Below are 18,182 nucleotides of genomic sequence, written 5' to 3' on the forward strand. Positions count from 1 at the left end.
CTAATGCCCCATAAAGTTGGGCCTAAGTCACGCTGGGAATACGCGATAAGTATAATCACTTGTAGCCCACCTTGAACACGTTGGTACTCAGATTTTCTGACGATTGCTTTCAACCTTGTCACGATGGTTGCACTTTGTGCCCTGCTGCTTCTTATGCGATCGCACAAACAACCGGGTTGCTTGTTTTGTTTTTTTCTTTATCGTATCTAGCGCTCCGCCCAGACGAAACGGCAGTTGGCACTAAAGTTTTGCCCAGGCAGAATTAGAATTGTCAAATACTCCTGCTCTGATCTTCGCCTCTGACACGCAGGACTACCTTTGCACCGGCTCCTCTTCGCGATCGTGTGTTCACGGGTCTTTTTCTTTTTTGCTTGCAAGCCCAAATGGTGCTAGCACCCACATTTATTTGCGAGTTGGACTATGAAGCCTCCACTGATGACTTACGTTTGTCCACACACACTGACCAAAACAAGCTACAAGGGGCTTTAGTATTCTTACGCTGGAGCATGCTTCAAGGCATGTGATCACAAAAGCACTTAAGTTTACAGCAAATACAGGTTCTCAAATTGACTGAAAAACTGAAACATAACATTAAGCCTTATAAATATTTACCTAGTACGTGTGCTAGTTCTGCATCAATTGCTAAAAAAAAAAAAAAAACCCGCAACACATGCTAATGAACTGATCTGAAAAAGTGACGTAGTGAATAGTAAATCTGTCTGCTGAAAACAATTTTTTAATAAAGCTACAGATTTGAATATAGATTACATGTTGCAATGTATGGGCATATGAAACAGCAGAAACGAAGTCCCAAAGCTCGAAAATTTTTTATTAATTAATAACCTCAAATATACATACAACATTTTACGTGCCCATCACGGTTTAGGCCAGGAACATCTTGGCTCAAAACTTTCCACAATTTCTCAGTCAGCACCTGCAACACCAAAAGAAACAAATAAACGCTTCCTTTTACAACCACACCGCAAACGTCAAGTGAATCTAAATTCACAATTGATGGTGTATTTTGTCCCATATATGGCTACATTAATATGTACACAAAAGTTAGTTTAGCCTGCTTTTGAACTATTCTAACTGCTTATTCTGACATTTTTTTTTTTACGTGACACCAGAGATCCTTTGCTGATGCAGTCTTGTGTCTAAAACCTGCTTTAGTCCCTTCACACCAAACGGTATTTTTGACTTTTTTGAGAATTTGTACAAGGCCAAATAATGGCTTACACTAGTAGGATTAAAGTTCTGAGCTAGACTGCTTTGATCTCTGATCTCGTTAACAACCTTTCCCAATAGCTAAGCAGGTGCTTACAGTGTATCTGAAAGAACAGCTGTCACGCAATGGCCATACAGGACAACTGGGTCGGTTTATCAGTCAGGAATTATATGAGGGGGCAATAGGCTGAGCCCCGCTCATCGCACCACTGCTGCAAAAACAAAGTTGAAAAAGATTCTATTTCACGGGGTTGTAGTTGCCGAGGCCACTCTTGGGCTATGAAGCGTGACACAGTGCTAGGTGCGATACATGTTAATCCTGACATTTGGGTATCTTACCTCGCACTGAAATCTCCACACACGGGTGTTTTCGATTTTTTTCTTTTTGCCTGCACTAATAAAAAAAAAGAAAAAAGTCCTTGGGCTCAGCTGCACAATGCTTTAGGAACTGCAGCTGCTGCTCAGGCACAAGTTGGAGCCATTACTTGACTAGGCACAAATCCTCAAGAGTTGAAAACTGATTTCAGCGCAAAGCGGCAAAACAGCACTTTATTAAAAACAAGAGAAGTGGGAAAGACCTTATAACAACACTCGCTAAAGAACGACCTCTTTGAATAAACAGTGTCACTTTGTAAATCGTCAATGCCTGGATAGCATATCCTTCATGCACAAGTATACTTAGTTGCTCCTTTAGACCAACAACGATGGCCAGAGGAAGTCAGGCTGCTTGCCTTGCACGCCTTGTACTTGCTGCTTCGACTTAATATTACCATAAGTTAGGAGCCATGTATCTGAAATACCCATCTGTTTGATGCTTTGAACGTGCCATGTAGGTGTTGCCGTGCAGTAATCCTCATTGGACGACGAGAACGAATGCAAATTAAATGACTCACGAGCGAAAAATGACGTTACCAAAGTTGATCAGTTCGCTACTCTGGCACCGCTTTACCATTGAGCCAATGCTGTGGACTTGTTTGTAAACAACATGTAATTTCTCCGCGCCACGTAACATCATTGATAGTGGTTGCCGACTGAAGTAGCGTAGAAAACCGGGCTAGTTGGTGTAGATTCATTTTCGCAGCGCACAAATAACGGGACAAAAAGGAGGATAACACTGGACAACCACTGAACCAAAACCAAATTTTTATTGAAGAGACAAATATAAAGCCATCGAAGGTATAAAACAAAGATAAAAACATGACACATGAACCCACTATAAGCAACTGTACAGACAAACGCTCTCAAGTACTGCTCTCTTCAAGATACGCCAATTCTGCATCTAAAAGTGCTAAAGACGAGCGCTAACACACGAGTCAGACATTTTTCAAATTTTATGTGCTTTCACTATACTTCCCTCGCCTTTTGTTCATCGTGCGAGAACAGTAGCGTTGTATCATGAAGGAAAAGTGTACAACCACAATCTTTGCAATGGGTGGGAAGAGGGCTAGAAGGCACTCAGTGAACTGGCCAACATCAAAGCGACCACACTTAGAAGGAATGCAATAAACCACGTTTAATCTATAAGGAACAACCTGTTTCTCATGTTTCACACCACACCTGTTTGCTTGGCCCTTATTACTAATATTCTTTTCGATGGCGGGACAGCTGCAGTTTAACTTAATTTTGGCTGAAAACACCACATTGATGTTATATCTGCTCCCCATTTCTTTCAAGCGGTGAGATACATCGTGCAGGTACGAGATTACAACTATCTTTTCCTTCACAACATCACAAGCAGGAGACAAGTTTTCTTCACCAAATCCAACAACTGAAGACAGGCCGACCCAATGACTCCGTCACCGTAGCCAGCATTTTTGGGTCCAACTAACTGTTCACCAAAGCTAGACTCAAATAGGTGAAACAGGGGTGAGACAGCCCAAACAGATTTGGGAGCAGTTTTCGGAGCAGCAAAATTCCGATTTTGGAGCAGAAGAATCTTGATTTGGAGCAGTTAGGGACATTTAATACATCGTCTTGTGAGCTTAAAAAAATCATTATTTCAGCAATTTGCAGGGTCAAGTGCACATTTCAATCAGTTTTGAATACACAGAACCCTCAAACAGCCTTACCTGAAAGAGTTTTTAAGAGTATCACAAAGTACTAACTGCACTATCTTTTTCCTAACTGGTGATATTGTGTTGCGCCTGCACGCAACACTGACAACAAAACTGCCGTTAACATTAGAGAGTTTTGCAGTCCGTCTGTTCTGTTGGTTACTTTGTTACCGGGTTGACCGGATCGGTCTGCGCCTGCGCGCGCGGAAGGGCGAGGAGGCGCGGGCAACTAATTCCCCTACGGCTATGAATGCCCAAGTGCCCAGACGAGTCCCGGGGAGCACGGTAACTACGTACACGACGGAACAGACGGACTGCTAAAACTCGTATCAAATTTAAGGGCTCCGCAATTGTGGCGATTTTTTTTTGCTGTTTTAATGCTGAAATTATTGTTTTTGTAATCCCAGGCTGTGTTGTACGAACGACTGTAGTCACGGCAACAGTTGAGCAGCTTCGAGCTAACGGTCGCATAGCCCAACCAGCCTACCCGTTTCAGTCCCCGGGGCGCAGGTTTACCCTATGGTCATTTGAGTAGCGTTAATGTTTAGCCACCTAGATTTTGGCATTAAATTTCACTTTGCATACATCAAGTGTTACAGTCGCGTTCTATGGCAACCGTGTAGTCCTGCACCTATTGGGCGCTGCCTGAACAGGTCGCGGCGCCGCAGCACAGCCCGCAACTTTCGTGTCGACCGTCCATCCCCGAGGCTCGCAATCGCGCTTCGAAGCACAGCAACACCTCAACACTTTACAACAGCACAACAAGCCAAAAAATTCACTTCACGAACCCGATTATAGACGCGCGCACCGCGTTTCGCACTCAAGGACAAACCACGCCGAAGTCGGAGGCCCCACATTTCAATGAACTTTTTTTTCGAGCCGCCCAACTTCCCGTAAACCGGCACCAATCTCAAACCATATCCTTGCGTTAACGTCACTGTTCAGAGCCACAACAGATAGAATGAATAGACTGGAACTCAGCTGATAGCGTAAAATAAACCAGGGAAAATATCGGCGATACGCACTCAGCGCGTTGGTAGCAGCCAGATCAGGCGGCGGCCATGTTTGTTGCCACAGCGATGCCTAATCGGGAAGGCCGTTTCAGCGAACCCGGACGGAAAGCGAATCGAGTTTTAGAAGCTATCGCTTGCTTCGTTTCAGTCTTTCTATTTCTGCCATTTCTGTGTTTGTAATTGACCGACGATAAAAGCGGTGACCGGGATGCGGGAGGCTTTTGTCCCCGCCGAAACTGACATGAGCATCAAAATCCGTGCCGTTGAGGCTCTTCTGGAGCAGTTTGGCGCAATTTTCGCCATTTTCGTGCTTTTGGAGCAGCTTGGCGCAGGAAAATGGAATTGTATCAGAAAGGCGCAATATGCGCAGCTGTCTCACCCCTGGTGAAAACAAGAATGAAAACAAAACAAGATGGCTGACCTGAGGCAGTTGACAACAATCCCATATTTTGCAATCCTAGAACGTGCTGATGAAGAGTTCAGTAAAGGCTTCTTCAATAGCAGGCTATAGAGCCAACATACATGATTCTGCTCGAATTTTAACAACAGGTCCAAAAACTGGATTGTTCTTTGGTTTAGCGCCTTGGACATAAAGGTCAGCCTAAATGCGTGACGTTTGAATGCTTTTAAAATGTCCACCATTTTTCTTGTAGGGTCATAGTTTCCACAAAGTACTAGGTAATCGTCAACATACCCGAAAGTTTTAATTGCCAAACCCTACAAGTCACGTTCCAATACACGGTCAACATGAGCCAAGAAATGTCACTAACAAGGTGAGGAACTTTAGAACGTCTACAGATTCCAGATCTCTACACATAGACACTGTCACACCATCCTACAATAGTTGATGCTAAGTAGAAACGCAGAAGCTCCAAAAAGGATTCCACGGAAATCCCGCAACTTTGCATAAACTTAACCTCGCCGTTGTAGACGGTGATACACTCTTTCACAGAGACCAAAACTTGTTCATGCGGAAGGGAGTAGAAAAGGTTTTCAGCGTCAATGCTAAAAGCAGAGTACCAGCCTGGATTACTGCGCACACAGTAACCTCATTTGCGCGCTGTGAAGATGAAGAGGCTTGCGCAGCGTGCCCTATCCTGGTCCTCTTACACTGCAACATCTGCTACCTCAAACACGGAGCTGCGCAGTGGACGCCAGGTCGGCACAAAATTTTGGCACTCGATGGAGCCCTCTGGCCGACTATGCCACTTATGGTCGTCTCCCATCCCTGCGACCGCAGCACCTTCTGCGGCATTGACATTGATGACTGGATAAGCATCTACGAGAGTGCGAGCGCTCATAACAGATGGGACGCAACCTTGGTGCTGGCCAACGTAATATTTTACCTCAAGGGCCCAGCCATACTATTGTTGGTTTGAGACACACGAAGCAGACCTGACAAGCTGGGAAACCTGCAAATTGACATTACGTGAGCTGTTCGGAAAGCTTGTTGGCCACCAACTAGCCGCGAAGGAACTTTCTTCCCATGCCAAAACCTCGATGGAGACATCCGTCGCCTATATTCAGGATGGTGTTGCTCTGTGTCACACGATAGATGCCGACACATCCGAAACTGGCAAAGTAGGCCATGTGCAGAAAGGAATTGCTGATGGCGCTTTCAACCTGCTTGTTTATAAGGACTGCACCACCACAGACGGCATCATTACAGAGTGCAGACCGTTTAAACATCTTGAAAAGGGCCTCGCAGCCTCTGGAAAATGTTTCTTTGGTTATCAACGTAACTAGTTGATGCATTTCCTTTTGTTATTCCCCCCCACTGTAATGCCAAAAGGCGCTGTGGGTACCAAATAAAGAAAGAAAGAAACAAGCGAAAGCTCAATGTATTGCCCCACAGTTCACTCGACTGCCTAACACGGCTCCCACATCCTATTACGAGTATACCACTCCACTGGAATGTGCCCTTATTTGTTCGACGACTTAATTAAAATAGTACGCCGTGAGCTAGAGGCTACGGCTACGGCTGCCCTACTAGCCCTGACCCGTGAATGAACATCACCTTCCATCTCCCTAATCCATGCGATATACAGCAAGAGCTCGCACGCCACACCATTCCACGCATTTGCTCTGTAGCTCACCCGAAAAACGCTTTCACTGTTCCTCGTGTCTTAACTGGCCCCACGCCATTTTCAGACACAAAATTCCGAAGAGTGGAGTACTCCTGAAAACAAGCCAATATGCTTCCACTGCTGTCACGGTGGGCATGTGGCCCGCTACAGCTTTCGACATTGCCAGGCTAAGCCTTCGCCTCATCAGACGACTAATCAATGCAGCTCAAGGAGGTAATACTGCACCTGTGACCTGGACGACAGATCTTCTATTAACCAAGGAGTCTAAGCCCAATTTACTAGACGTTACTGTTGATGGTGTTGCAGCCCAGGCTCTCACTGACACAAATGCTCACATCTCTGTAATGAGCTTAACCCTCCGCTGGCATCTCCGCAAAGTTCTGACGCCACCCATGCAAACATTTGTTCGAGTTGCCAATGAGAGCACACCTTCAATTGCCGGAATGCGTACCACCTGAATATGGATTGCCGACCACGATAGTGTCGTTCTCTTCACCGTCCTTGAAAAATGCCCCCATGACATTATCCTTGGCGTCGATTTTTTCTCGAACCGCTCTCATTGACTGTTCTGCGGGACTTCTCTCTTTTGAATTTCCTTCTGCCAAAAATGCTCAAAAGCACCGTTGTCGTTCCACAGATTATGTCCATTTGCTGTAAAATGCTGTAACATACATGCTCCTGTGATCAAGCCCACCTGTTTCTCACAGTTATTTCTCACCAGATTGTTCGACAAGCCGAGCGGAAGCTACTACAAGCACGTATCCTTGAGTGCCGCCAGAAGCTACGAGCTTTGGAGAAGCAAACCTTCTTTGCACGCCGGCAACTTGAGTATCTTATTCCTGAGGACTTCCCAGATGTGCAGCTGCACGCAAACTTCACCGCTAGCATGGGAGAAGGCCGTCATAGAACGTCGCAAGAGAGGAAACTGCAAGCACTCCGGCCGGACGTGCCACAATGCACCCAAGAGGTCATCAACCTATCTCCGTACACACCGAATGAAGAGGAGGCTAAGGTTTTGTCGCTTGGTTTGAATTTTAACACGGAAGCACCCCCGGAGCCAGGAAAGGTGATTTGTGCGGTCGAACGCGTGGTCGGCCAGCTTCCCTCTGAAGTACGGCAAGAAGCGCGCACCCGTGCTATTGGTGTGCTCTCTGGTTTGCGAAGACATTGTGCAAGACTGCATTTATCGGTAGCGGAGAGGCAGCCATCAGGAGCCTGCGGAATAACAGCAGTATCGCAATCCTTCCTGCTGACAAAGGCAATGCCACGGTCTTGCTAGATAGCAGTGACTACCACACGAAGATGTTGGCCCTTCTCGAAGACCAGCAGACATACGCTCCTCTAGCCCGTGACCCAACTAGCAGGTTACAGTCCAAGCTTCAAGAACTGCTAACCAGGCTTTTCAAGCTAGTCCCTCCGCACCACAAGGGCCTCTACTACAGGTTACTGTGCATGAACGGTTCAGCCACGGCAATCTACGCTCTGCCTAAAATCCACAATCCCGGCGTTCCTCTTCGGCCTATCGTCGACTTATTGAGGTCACCGCTCTACCGACTATCAGGCTACCTTCACCAAGTGTTGAGCCCTCTAGCCGGTAAGACGCCCACGCACGCCGGAAACTCGTCCTCTTTTGTTTCGAAGCTGAAGGACGTAACTCTAACTGAAGACAACGTCATGGTTTCATTCAACGTCAAGTCTCTTTTCACTAGTGTCCCAGTGGATCTGGCAGTAGCCACGTGCGAAGAAGCACTAAACGCGGACATTAGTCTTCCCGATCCGACTCCCTTTCACGTCCCCGAGTTCTGTGAGTTGCTTATGTTTTGTCTGAGCAACACCTATTTTTCTTACGGGGGAAGCCCCTATCAGCAGACCCATGGCACGGCAATGGGTGCATAAATATCAGTTACTACGGCCAATCTAGTTATGGAGGCTTTAGAGGGGAAGGTAGTGGCAACCTTCACACCGGCACCGAGGTTTTTTTGCCGCTATGTCGACGACTGTTTTTGTATTTTAAACAAGCAAGATGTCCCATGTCTTCTGGACAGCCTCAACGCCCAGAATGTGCATATACAGTTCACCGTGGAGTTCGAGCAAGGCAATATGCCTCCCTTTTTTGGATGTTCTTGTTCGCCGCGATGCGGGCGCTCTCTCCTTCTCAGTGTACAGGAAGCGCACACACACGGGTCGTTACTCCAGTTTTGAATCTTGCCACCCTCTCGGCCACAAGACATCCGTTGTGTCGTCCTTGATAAAGCGCGCCGTACGCATCTGCTCAGATGACAGTGCACTGAAACGTGAATTAGGAACGATTCGCCGCGAACTAATCGCCAATGGCTACCCTAAGCGACTTATTTGCCAAACCAAGAATAAGATACTACAGCCAAGAATGGCCAACAACAGGACATTACGAGCACATGCAGCAATCCCCTACATCCCAGGAATAAGCGAAGCATTGTCGCGCGTCTTTTCAAAATACGACATGCGCATTGCCCATGTACCGACCAGCGAGCTCCGCGACGACTGAAAGAGCACCAACGTGATGTAAGAAATCATAATCACACGACGAATGCCATTGCGGAGCACGCGCACAAACATTCCCACAAGATTGACTGGGAGAACGCCGCAATTTTAGCTAAGGAAAACACATCATCTCGGCGTCTGCTAGAGTCACTTTTTATCCCATCAACGCCAGCCACAATGAACCGGACGGATGGGACTTTGCCTCCCGTCTACGCATGCTCTCTACGTCATGTGCTGCCTATATAATTGACGACGATGGCTTGTCTTACGTAGTGAACAAGGAACCCGTATGTGGTTCTGAAACGTCAATATATTTTTATTCTTCGTCAGTGTTCGCTTTTCTTTTGCAAGTTATTATATGGTCTTCCCTATTACAGATGCGCTGCTTCTGTGAAACGTCACTCTGCCACACATCATCATTACTGTGGTAGAGAACCAAACCTGCCTTCCCTTTCAGTTTTTCAACTTCAGTTTCACACGTGAAGTCCTTCCCAAGGGGATTTCGCTTGCAATGCTGTGCCCTTTCTGGCATGAATGCTAGCATTCCTGCAGATTTACCTCCTGTAGTGCAGGCGTCCCATCAAGCACCATCAATCAAGGCAGTGGCTGCTTCAGACCTCCCACTGGATCATACCGCCGATCTCCTTCGTCTTCTGGATTCCTGCAAGGACATCTTCGACTTAGTCAACCATCCACCAACCCAAACTTCTGCAGTCACCCATAATATCAACACCAACGATGCTTCACTAGTGTACAGGTGGCCCTATTGCGTATCACTTACTGAACGACTCGTCATCCAAAAGTTAAAAAAAAATGCTCAGTAAGGATACAGTCAAACCATCTTCCAGTCTGTGGGTGTCTCCAGTCGTGTTGGGCAGAGAAAAAGATGGGAAGTAGCGCTTCTAGATGGATTATGCAAACTTAACTATTATGAAGGAAGGCCTTATACAGTGGGATTTCATTGATACAATTCCGCATAATACGTTTTTCTTTTCATTCCAAGCCAAAATCCCTTAGAAATAATGCATTTTCGTGCATTTTATAAGATCACATTTTTGCCAGAAATTGGATAATACGACCACGAAATTGAACCTTGACCATTTTTAGAAACCTTACATTTATGCTCCGGTATACTAGCTCAAACCCCATGTCAACAACACATGACCTGCATGGCAGCGCCGGTTCTGCGACAAGAACACTGCTGCCGGGCGTGGGCGCTCTGTTCAATGAGGATGATATATGAGGCGAGGCACTGTGCCATCTAGTGAAACATATCATAATCACAGAGTTTCTCACTTTTATCATAATCGAAGAAGAAGGTTCCAATGCTCTTGGCAGTCGACGACTTTCCTCCCCAACTTCTCGCCATGCTCTGTGCTTCCCGCTCCGTTCGTTGTTCTCTTTCTGCGCTGTTCCTGTGTTCGGTGGTGTTGCTTATGAGGCTATTTTTGTTCTTGTTCTATTTGACTAGTCTTGTTCTCCTTAGGCTGCCTTGTTGCTGTGCGAGGTGTGCTGCCAGGCTTGTGGCAATGTCGAGGAAACGGAAGGCACTCAGTATAAAAAGAAAAAGTGGGAATTGTACAGAAATTGGAAGAAAACCCGAAGAGGAAATGCGTGGCTTTGGCACACAAGCTCGGTTTGCCAGTGTCAACGCTCAACACTATTGCCGGTCAGCAAGAGGAACTTCAAAAGAATGTGCAAGTTTCCAGCCCTGATGCGAAACAAGCACAAGGTGCGAAACATGACCTAATCAGGGGTGAGACAGCCCAAACAGATTTGGGAGAAGTTTTCGGAGCAGCAAAATTTCGATTTTGGAGCAGAAGAATCTTGATTTGGAGCAGTTAGGGACATTTAATACATCGTCTTGTGAGCTTAAAAAATCATTATTTCAGCAATTTGCAGGGTCAAGTGCACATTTCAATCAGTTTTGAATACACAGAACACTGAAACAGCCTTACCTGAAAGAGTCACAAAGTACTAACTGCACTACCTTTTTCCTAACTGGTGATATTGTGTTGCGGCTGCACGCAACACTGACATCAAAACTGCCGTTAACATGAGAAAGTTTTAGCAGTCCGTCTGTTCTGTTGGTTACTTTGTTACCGGGTTGCCGGGAACAGTTTGCGCCTGCACGCGCGGAAGGGCGAGGAGGCGCGGACAAGGCGAAGGCAGGCCCGCGGAACTAATCCCCCTACCGCTACGAATGCCCAAGTGCCCAGTCGAGTCCCGGTCAGCACGGTAACTACGTACACGACGGGACAGACGGACTGCTAAAACTCTCATCAAATTTAAGGGCCCCGTAATTTTGGCGTTTTTTTGCCGTTTTAATGCTAAAATTATTATTTTTTGTAATCCCAGCATTGTACGAACGACTGTAGTCACGGCAACAGTTGAGCAACTTCGAGCTAACCAGCCTACCCGTTTAAGTCCCCGGGGCGCAGGTTCACCCTATGGTCATTTGAGTAGCGTTACTGTTTAGCCACCTAGATTTTGGCATTAAATTTCACTTTGCATACATCAAGTGTTATGTTCTATGGCAACCGTGTAGTCCTGCAGCTATTGGGCGCTGCCTGAACAGGTCGCGGCGCCGCAGCACAGCCCGCAACTTTCGTGTCGACTGTTCCATCTCCGAGGCTCCCGATCGCGCTTCGAAGCACAGCAACACCTCAGCATTTTATAACACCACAACGAGCCAAAAAAATCACTTCACGAACCCGATTATAGACGCACGCACCGCGTTTGCCGCGTTTCGCAACTCAAGGACAAACCACGCCGAAGTCGTAGGCCCCACATTTCAATGAACTTTTTTTCGAGCCGCGCAACTTCCCGTAATCTGGCACCAATCTCAAACCATATCCCCGCGTTAACGTCACTGTTCAGAGCCACAACAGATAGAATGAATAGACTGGAACCCAGCTGATAGCGTAACATAAACCAGGGAAAATATCGGCGATGCGCACTGAGAGCGTTGGTAGCAGCCAGATCAGGCGGCGGCCATGTTTGTTGCCACAGCGATGCCTAATCGAGAAGGCCGTTTCAACGAACCAGGACGGAAAGCGAATCGAGTTTTAGAAGCTATCGCTTGCTTCCTTTCAGTCTTTCTATTTGTGCCATTTCTGTGTTTGCGATTGACAGACAATAAAAGCGGTGACCGGGATGCGGGAGGCTTTCGTCCCCGCCGAAACTGACATGAGCATCAAAATCCGTGCCGTTGAGGCTCTTCTGGAGCAGTCTGGCGCAATTTTCGCCATTTTCGTGCTTTTGGAGCAGCATGGCGCAGGAAAATGGAATTGTATCAAAAAGGCGCAATATGCGCAGCTGTCTCACCCCTGCCTAATGGAAGACATCCTCACAGAACAGGGAGGATTTTAGAGAAGCAAAGGTCTAGCTTTGCCTGTAGTGCCAGAAAAAGCGTAGTGGCGGCGTCGTGAACTACCCAGTACGCCCGCTTGATGGCGCTGTAAACACGGCTTTGTTTGCAGCTGTTTGCAAGCGACAGGGAGGTGATAATTCTAGGTGACTTCAACGGCCACCTCTCTGAACTGGACGGCTACACCGACGCGAACGGCAACCTTCTTGTACGGATGGCAGAACGGCTTCACCTCAGCATCGCTAACCTGGATCCCAGGTGCAAGGGCCAATACACATGGTGTGCCAAGAACAGTGCAACGTGTATCGACTATGCTCTGTTATCGCCTCGCCTCCTTAGCCTCCTACAGAGCCTTGACATTGATGAAGAAGGACAGTTCAGCTTAGGTAGTGATCACAATCGCTTGCGCCTGAACTTCAGCCATAAGCAATGTCAAAAGACCAGACCCAGAGAGACAAAACCCTCATATCTGCCAGTGCGGAAGATGGAGGTTGTCGCCGAGGAGTTCGAGAAAGACCAAGGGCGGAAAGAAGCCACCACGTACGCGGAGTACATAGAAGCCTTGCGCCATATAATGCGCAAGCATATGGTCAGGGACAAAGGCCATGGGCGAGCAAGCAAGAAGCCGTGGTGGGACAGGCAGGTGGCCGCGGCGTGGCAAGCGCGCCGCAATGCTAACAGGGTTCACCGCAGGGCGGTGAGAGATAAGGACAGTGTGGCAGCGGCAGAGGCGTGGGACACATACCTACAACGCAAACATGAGATGCAGGCAATAGTCCAGGCAAAGATGGCTGATGCGAACCTTGCACTGATGAAGAACATACGAACGGGTGGTAAGTCGGCAGCCCAGAAATTCTGGCGGTATGTCAGCTCGCTGGACAGAGGCAGTGAAGGGCCGGCTGAACTGGTGGACACTACCACAAGTCAGCCTGTGGCAGATCCGCCACGACACATCACCGACTACTTGACAAGCCTGTATGGGCCACCTATCCATGTACCGGAAGACAGGCAAGAGGAGACAAGGCCCCCAACATCGCCTCCAAGCCAATCAGAAACAACCTGGGAAGTCACACCGGCAGGCATAAAACGTGCACTGGGCCGCATTGGCATGGGTACAGCCACGGGACCAGATGGAATACCTGCTCGCATACTCAAGCTGCTCGGACCGGGCTCGAGAGAACAGCTAGCGGAGCTGTTCACCAACATTCTTCACGGGGAAGATATACCAGAGGAGTGGCGAGATGGCAGGGTCGTGCTCCTTCTGAAGCACGGCGGCAATGCGGCTCATATCTGCGACTATAGGGCACTCACGGTCACCAGTGTTGTGTATCGAGTGTTCATGCAGGTGTTGAAAGCGTGGATTAGCGGATGGGCGGAGACTGCGGGGTGCCTGACGGAGCTACAAAACGGATTTCGTCCAGGCAGGCGTTTGGAAGATAATCTGTTTGTGCTCACGAGCTGTATAGATATTGCCAGGAAAGAGGGCCGTAGACTCATCTGCTGTTTCCTGGATGTGGAAAAAGCTTACGACCATGTTCCGCACGCAACCCTCTTCGATCGCCTTGGCACTCTGGGATTAGCGCCACTTCTTTTGGACACTATAAGGAGGTTATATGTGGGCAATACAGTCACGACTGTATTTGGGAACGTGCGATCGGAGAGAGTCACGGTCCAGAAAGGCTTGCGACAGGGCTGCCCACTGTCGCCTCTCCTCTATCTGCTGTATGTGTCCGGCCTAGAAAAGTCCCTCCTTCAGGCAAACCTGGGCTTTGGCTTAAGGTACAGCACCAGCGGAGTCGATGATTCCCGCCGCCTGCCGGGTCTCGCATATGCTGACGACCTTGTCCTCATGGGAGAGGACGAACATGATGTACAACGGCTGTTGAACATTTGCTCAGTTGAAATCCAGAGACTTGGTCTCCGCTTCAATCAACGGAAGTCCATGGTTGTCCAACTAGCCGGGGACATGACTAAACAACCGGTCCTGACATTGCAGGGAGAGCAACTGACTGTCGCCACGTCCTACAAATATCTGGGCGTAACGCTGTGTACTGGGGCCAACATGTATGAACTACATGAGGCCAAAGTCCGCCAGACGGCACTCAGGGCGCAGTGCATTCTCCGGCGTCGCTGTCTATGGGGCTGCAACCGGTATGTCATGGTGCGGGACCTGTGGAAGCTGGTCCACGTCCCTAGCCTAACCTTCGCCAATGCGGTGATCTGCTTGTCGGCACGAACCCGCGAGTGGTTGGAGAGGCGTCAGCGAGAGGTTGGTCGCACCGCAGTGGGGTGTCATGGTGCCGTGGCAAACGAGGCCATACAGGGAGACCTTGGATGGTCCAGCTTCGAGGCCCGGGAGGCCTCGAGCAAGCTAAGCTTCCGTGGCCGTTTGCTGTTCATGGCCCGTGAGCGGTGGGCACGGCGCGCCTTCGAGTACCTGTCTGCTACATGCGTCCGCACAAAATGGGTGCAGCGGGTATATCGTATTGAGGCTAAATGCAACATCTTTAGCCGGCCCATCGAAGCGGGCACAGCAGCAGCGTACACCCGGGAAGTGCGTTCCCGAGTCCAAGACTCAGAAGAGGGCGTCTGGCGTGCGGGAATGGAGGGCAAGGAGACACTCGGCACCTACCGGCAACACAAGACCGCGATCGGTGCCGAGAAGCACTATGACAACAGCATTGGAAGCAAACTGCTGTTTGAGGCACGGGCTGGGGCACTACGGACGCAGGTGTACCGCCGGCGGTATGACTCGGCCCCTGAGGTACAGACTGCGCTATGTCGTGTGTGTGGAGCCCAAGAAGAAACTATCGAACACGTCGTACTCCAATGCCCGCAACTCCCGCCGCACCCCAGAGAGGGCGCCACCCTGCCAGTGGCGCTTGGGTTTGTCCACCTGAGCCGCCTGAGCGACGATAGCGAAGAGGCCAGCGACGGCACCGCAGAAGGGGAATCGAGTGTCCGGGTGACAAAGCGGCGCCTAACGCAATGGTGGGCTGTCGCGCACAACCGCGTCAAGGCGTCAGACTAACCGCGCATTCGAGCGCTCGGTTACGGTGTGCGTGGCCTGCAGGCATTGTGCAGTGGCATCGTCTGGTGTGACACTCGTGCAGGAGTGCTCAACCGCGACATGCAAAACTGTCAACACCGAAGTGTACTCTCTTGTGTCTTTCCATGTTTTGTATGTCTTTCACTGTTTTTTTTTGTATGTTTGTTTTAGTTGGCCAGAGCACTCATAGTGCCGACCCGTTGCAAAGGGTATGACCATTAAATCATCATCATCATCATGTAAACATGGCGGATGCTTTTTGCACAGGCCGCTTGAGCTCCTTAATAACATGGCTGCCCTCGCACGGCGGCCGCCGGCTCGCTGCTCCACGGTCCACGGCCGGACTCGACTCTCCTCCTCCCGCGCGCGAAAGGGGCGTCGAGTCCGGCCGTGGCTGCTCCTGCTGGCTCCTGGCTGGCACGCTGGTCGCGTGTTTACTTGCGCCGCGCTAGTGAAGTGATGTTACGCCAGGTGACCAGATGGCCTCGACTGGCACAGACCACAGTGAGCAGCAAGTGAGAACAAATCGTTTATTGACATCCGCAAGTTTACAGAGGCCAGGACATCATTTCATTTCGATCGCTGCAATTGTACGTCGCTTTCGTGACAACATTTTTTTTTTTTGCCATAACAACTCGTTCACTTGCGCTAAGATTTCGAACGAAGGGCACAAATGAAGTATTGACGGCGACAACGGTTTCCTTTGCACCGTCTTTCTAGCGGAGTGCATAACACTCACCTTCTGTTGGAAGAATCGAATATTCTGGCCTCGACAGCTGCCTTCCGATGCGGAATTTCCCACATTTGTCATTCCACAAGCACTCAATTCCCGTGTTTTGCCAGTCCTCTCAACAACTGATGGACGCAAAAGCACATAACAGCAATAACAGTCACGAAACCGGTGCTCCGCGCACATTGAAACGGTCGGCCGTTGCAGCGGTTTCAATTTGAATTGGCGGCTTTGTGGTTGCGAATTCAGAAACGAGGTGGTGCACCAGTCGGCTGTTCGTAAAAAGTTGCGTACATTTTTGCTAAACGGATGTTTGATGCGGAACTTGTTAATAGTATTTTTAAATAACACATTGTAAGCGAACTGTGTGGGCTCTTTGAGTCACGGAATGAATGTTTTGTATTCTATACCAAAGTAACGTTTTGCCTGCGCCGTCTGGTGGGCTTGATGGTCGAAAACAGCGCTTTAGGTTGGTCACGTGGGGCGTCGATTTTTACGCCGCCTATAGGGAAGACAGGGAACGTCCAAGCTTGAGAGGCCTGACATCCTGCTCACATGGTGGGAGGAAGTTAGGGCAGCAGAATGAACGCCGATAGGTCAGTACTACACGAAAAAGTTGACAACACTGCGCTCTCCTTGGGCATTGAGGACTCCAAAGCGTCTGGTGGCTGGCTTCACCAATTCAAGGAACAACGTGAAGTGTCATACAGAACAGCATCCGCGCAAGTGAAAAATACCAGCAGCTTTTTTTTTATTTTTACATTTCCGGAGAATTTTCTCCCAGACTTCGAAAAGAAAGTGCACCACAAATTTACCAGCTACTCCACTGTTGCTCAATAAAATTGAGTTGCTGACGGAGAATGCAGATTTTTCTCCTTTTTTTTTAACAAACTCTTTGGATAATACGATTTTCACATAATGCTTTTTATTTCCCGGTTCCCCTGAAAAACGTATCAACGAGATTTCACTGTACATGATACATAGACAAGATGTGGCTGGCAACTTGTGAAGGGAGGTAACTTAGTGCAACCAAAGCCTGATTAGTCATGCTAATTCCTCCTATATTTCAATATGGTCTAACACCAGCTACCCCACTTCGGCAGAGCCAGTGGGCAACATTTCAACACTACTGTCACTGTGTACTGCAGAACGAACATCCATTGCGCATTTAAAAACCCTGCATACGAAGCTGCATCGCGAAAAGTTGTTCTATGGCCACTGTACGTCCTCGCTGAATGTCAAGGAAGCGTCCTCACCGACGCGCTTTGGCGTCGTCTATGAGCGGGTTCGTATGTATACAAGCGTTTACAGCAAGAACGGTAAATATATTACTACGCCCTTCAAGCACATGTCGGAAAATGCGATTACTTCGCCGCGTTCGCAGGATTGAGCCGCACAGTAGAGAACACAGTCGTAGCATACTAGCAGGAATGAACGCATCGTACGGCTTCTTCCACGTTTCGTCACCCCGTGACTACAGTTTACCTCAACACCAATTTATAACGCACGCCCTTAAAGAGCTTACACTCTAAAAAGCGCTACAACCTTTCTGGTAACCTTGAGTGAATGTAGAAGCGTAGCCACCGCGCACATCACGTCGTAGCTAGCGCCGACTTCAATGCGAACGCGGTCGTCGACGCGGCTACGTGAACGTACCGCTGACAGCCTCAAGGAAAGTGTATTTGGGGACTCTAGAACAACGTATTTAAATTTAGCCCATGTTTGCGAATAACAAATGATTCCTTGAGTGCTTTAGTTACATTGTCATTCAGAATGTGCCTAGCCAGTTATGTCCAACATACGGAGAGCGCACGGCGTTTGCAGTACAGGGACAGGTATATAATTACCCGTCATTCTTGACACCAGCCCTTAAAAAATATCTTACCTTTCGTTTATGACGCAAAAAGATGCAGAGGAGAAAGCAGCAGGTTTCGTTATCTACAAGAAATCGATGCTGGCTTGCGCTTTGAAACTCGTACAGCTCGTACACAACAGGCAAATGGCTTCGGCTTGACGTGGCTTGACCAGTGTTGCTTTTGCCTTGTGCAAAATTAAATCTACTAAAATCCTCTGTTACCTCCGCAAATAACAGAACACGAGCGGCTGTATTTAGCCGGTCGTGTGACAGAGTT

General features: G+C 48.6%; 1 protein-coding gene and 1 long non-coding RNA gene across 2 annotated transcripts; one reads left to right on the top strand and one right to left on the bottom strand.

Annotated features, from left to right (window-relative positions):
- Positions 1-816: 816 nt before the first annotated feature.
- LOC144178027 (uncharacterized) lies at positions 817-18,030 on the bottom strand. Its single transcript, XR_013323922.1, has 3 exons — positions 17,936-18,030; positions 9,460-9,562; positions 817-934 (listed from the first exon to the last, which is right to left on the bottom strand). It is a non-coding gene; the product is annotated as an uncharacterized LOC144178027 (long non-coding RNA).
- On the top strand, positions 12,406-15,552 carry LOC144178026 (uncharacterized). Its single transcript, XM_077705563.1, has one exon. It carries the CDS (start codon positions 12,486-12,488, stop codon positions 15,300-15,302), a length of 2,817 nt encoding a protein of 938 aa, XP_077561689.1. The 5' UTR covers positions 12,406-12,485; the 3' UTR covers positions 15,303-15,552.
- Positions 18,031-18,182: the final 152 nt, after the last annotated feature.

Source organism: Haemaphysalis longicornis, unplaced genomic scaffold (assembly GCF_048455015.1).
Source record: "Haemaphysalis longicornis isolate Haplotype H1 unplaced genomic scaffold, Haemaphysalis longicornis Haplotype H1 scaffold_380, whole genome shotgun sequence".
NCBI classification, from domain to species: Eukaryota; Metazoa; Arthropoda; class Arachnida; order Ixodida; family Ixodidae; genus Haemaphysalis; species Haemaphysalis longicornis.

Bases quoted from the DNA above. Each gene is read 5' to 3' on its own strand.
- LOC144178026 (XM_077705563.1), top strand. From the start codon at position 12,486: ATGGCAGAACGGCTTCACCTCAGCATCGCTAACCTGGATCCCAGGTGC.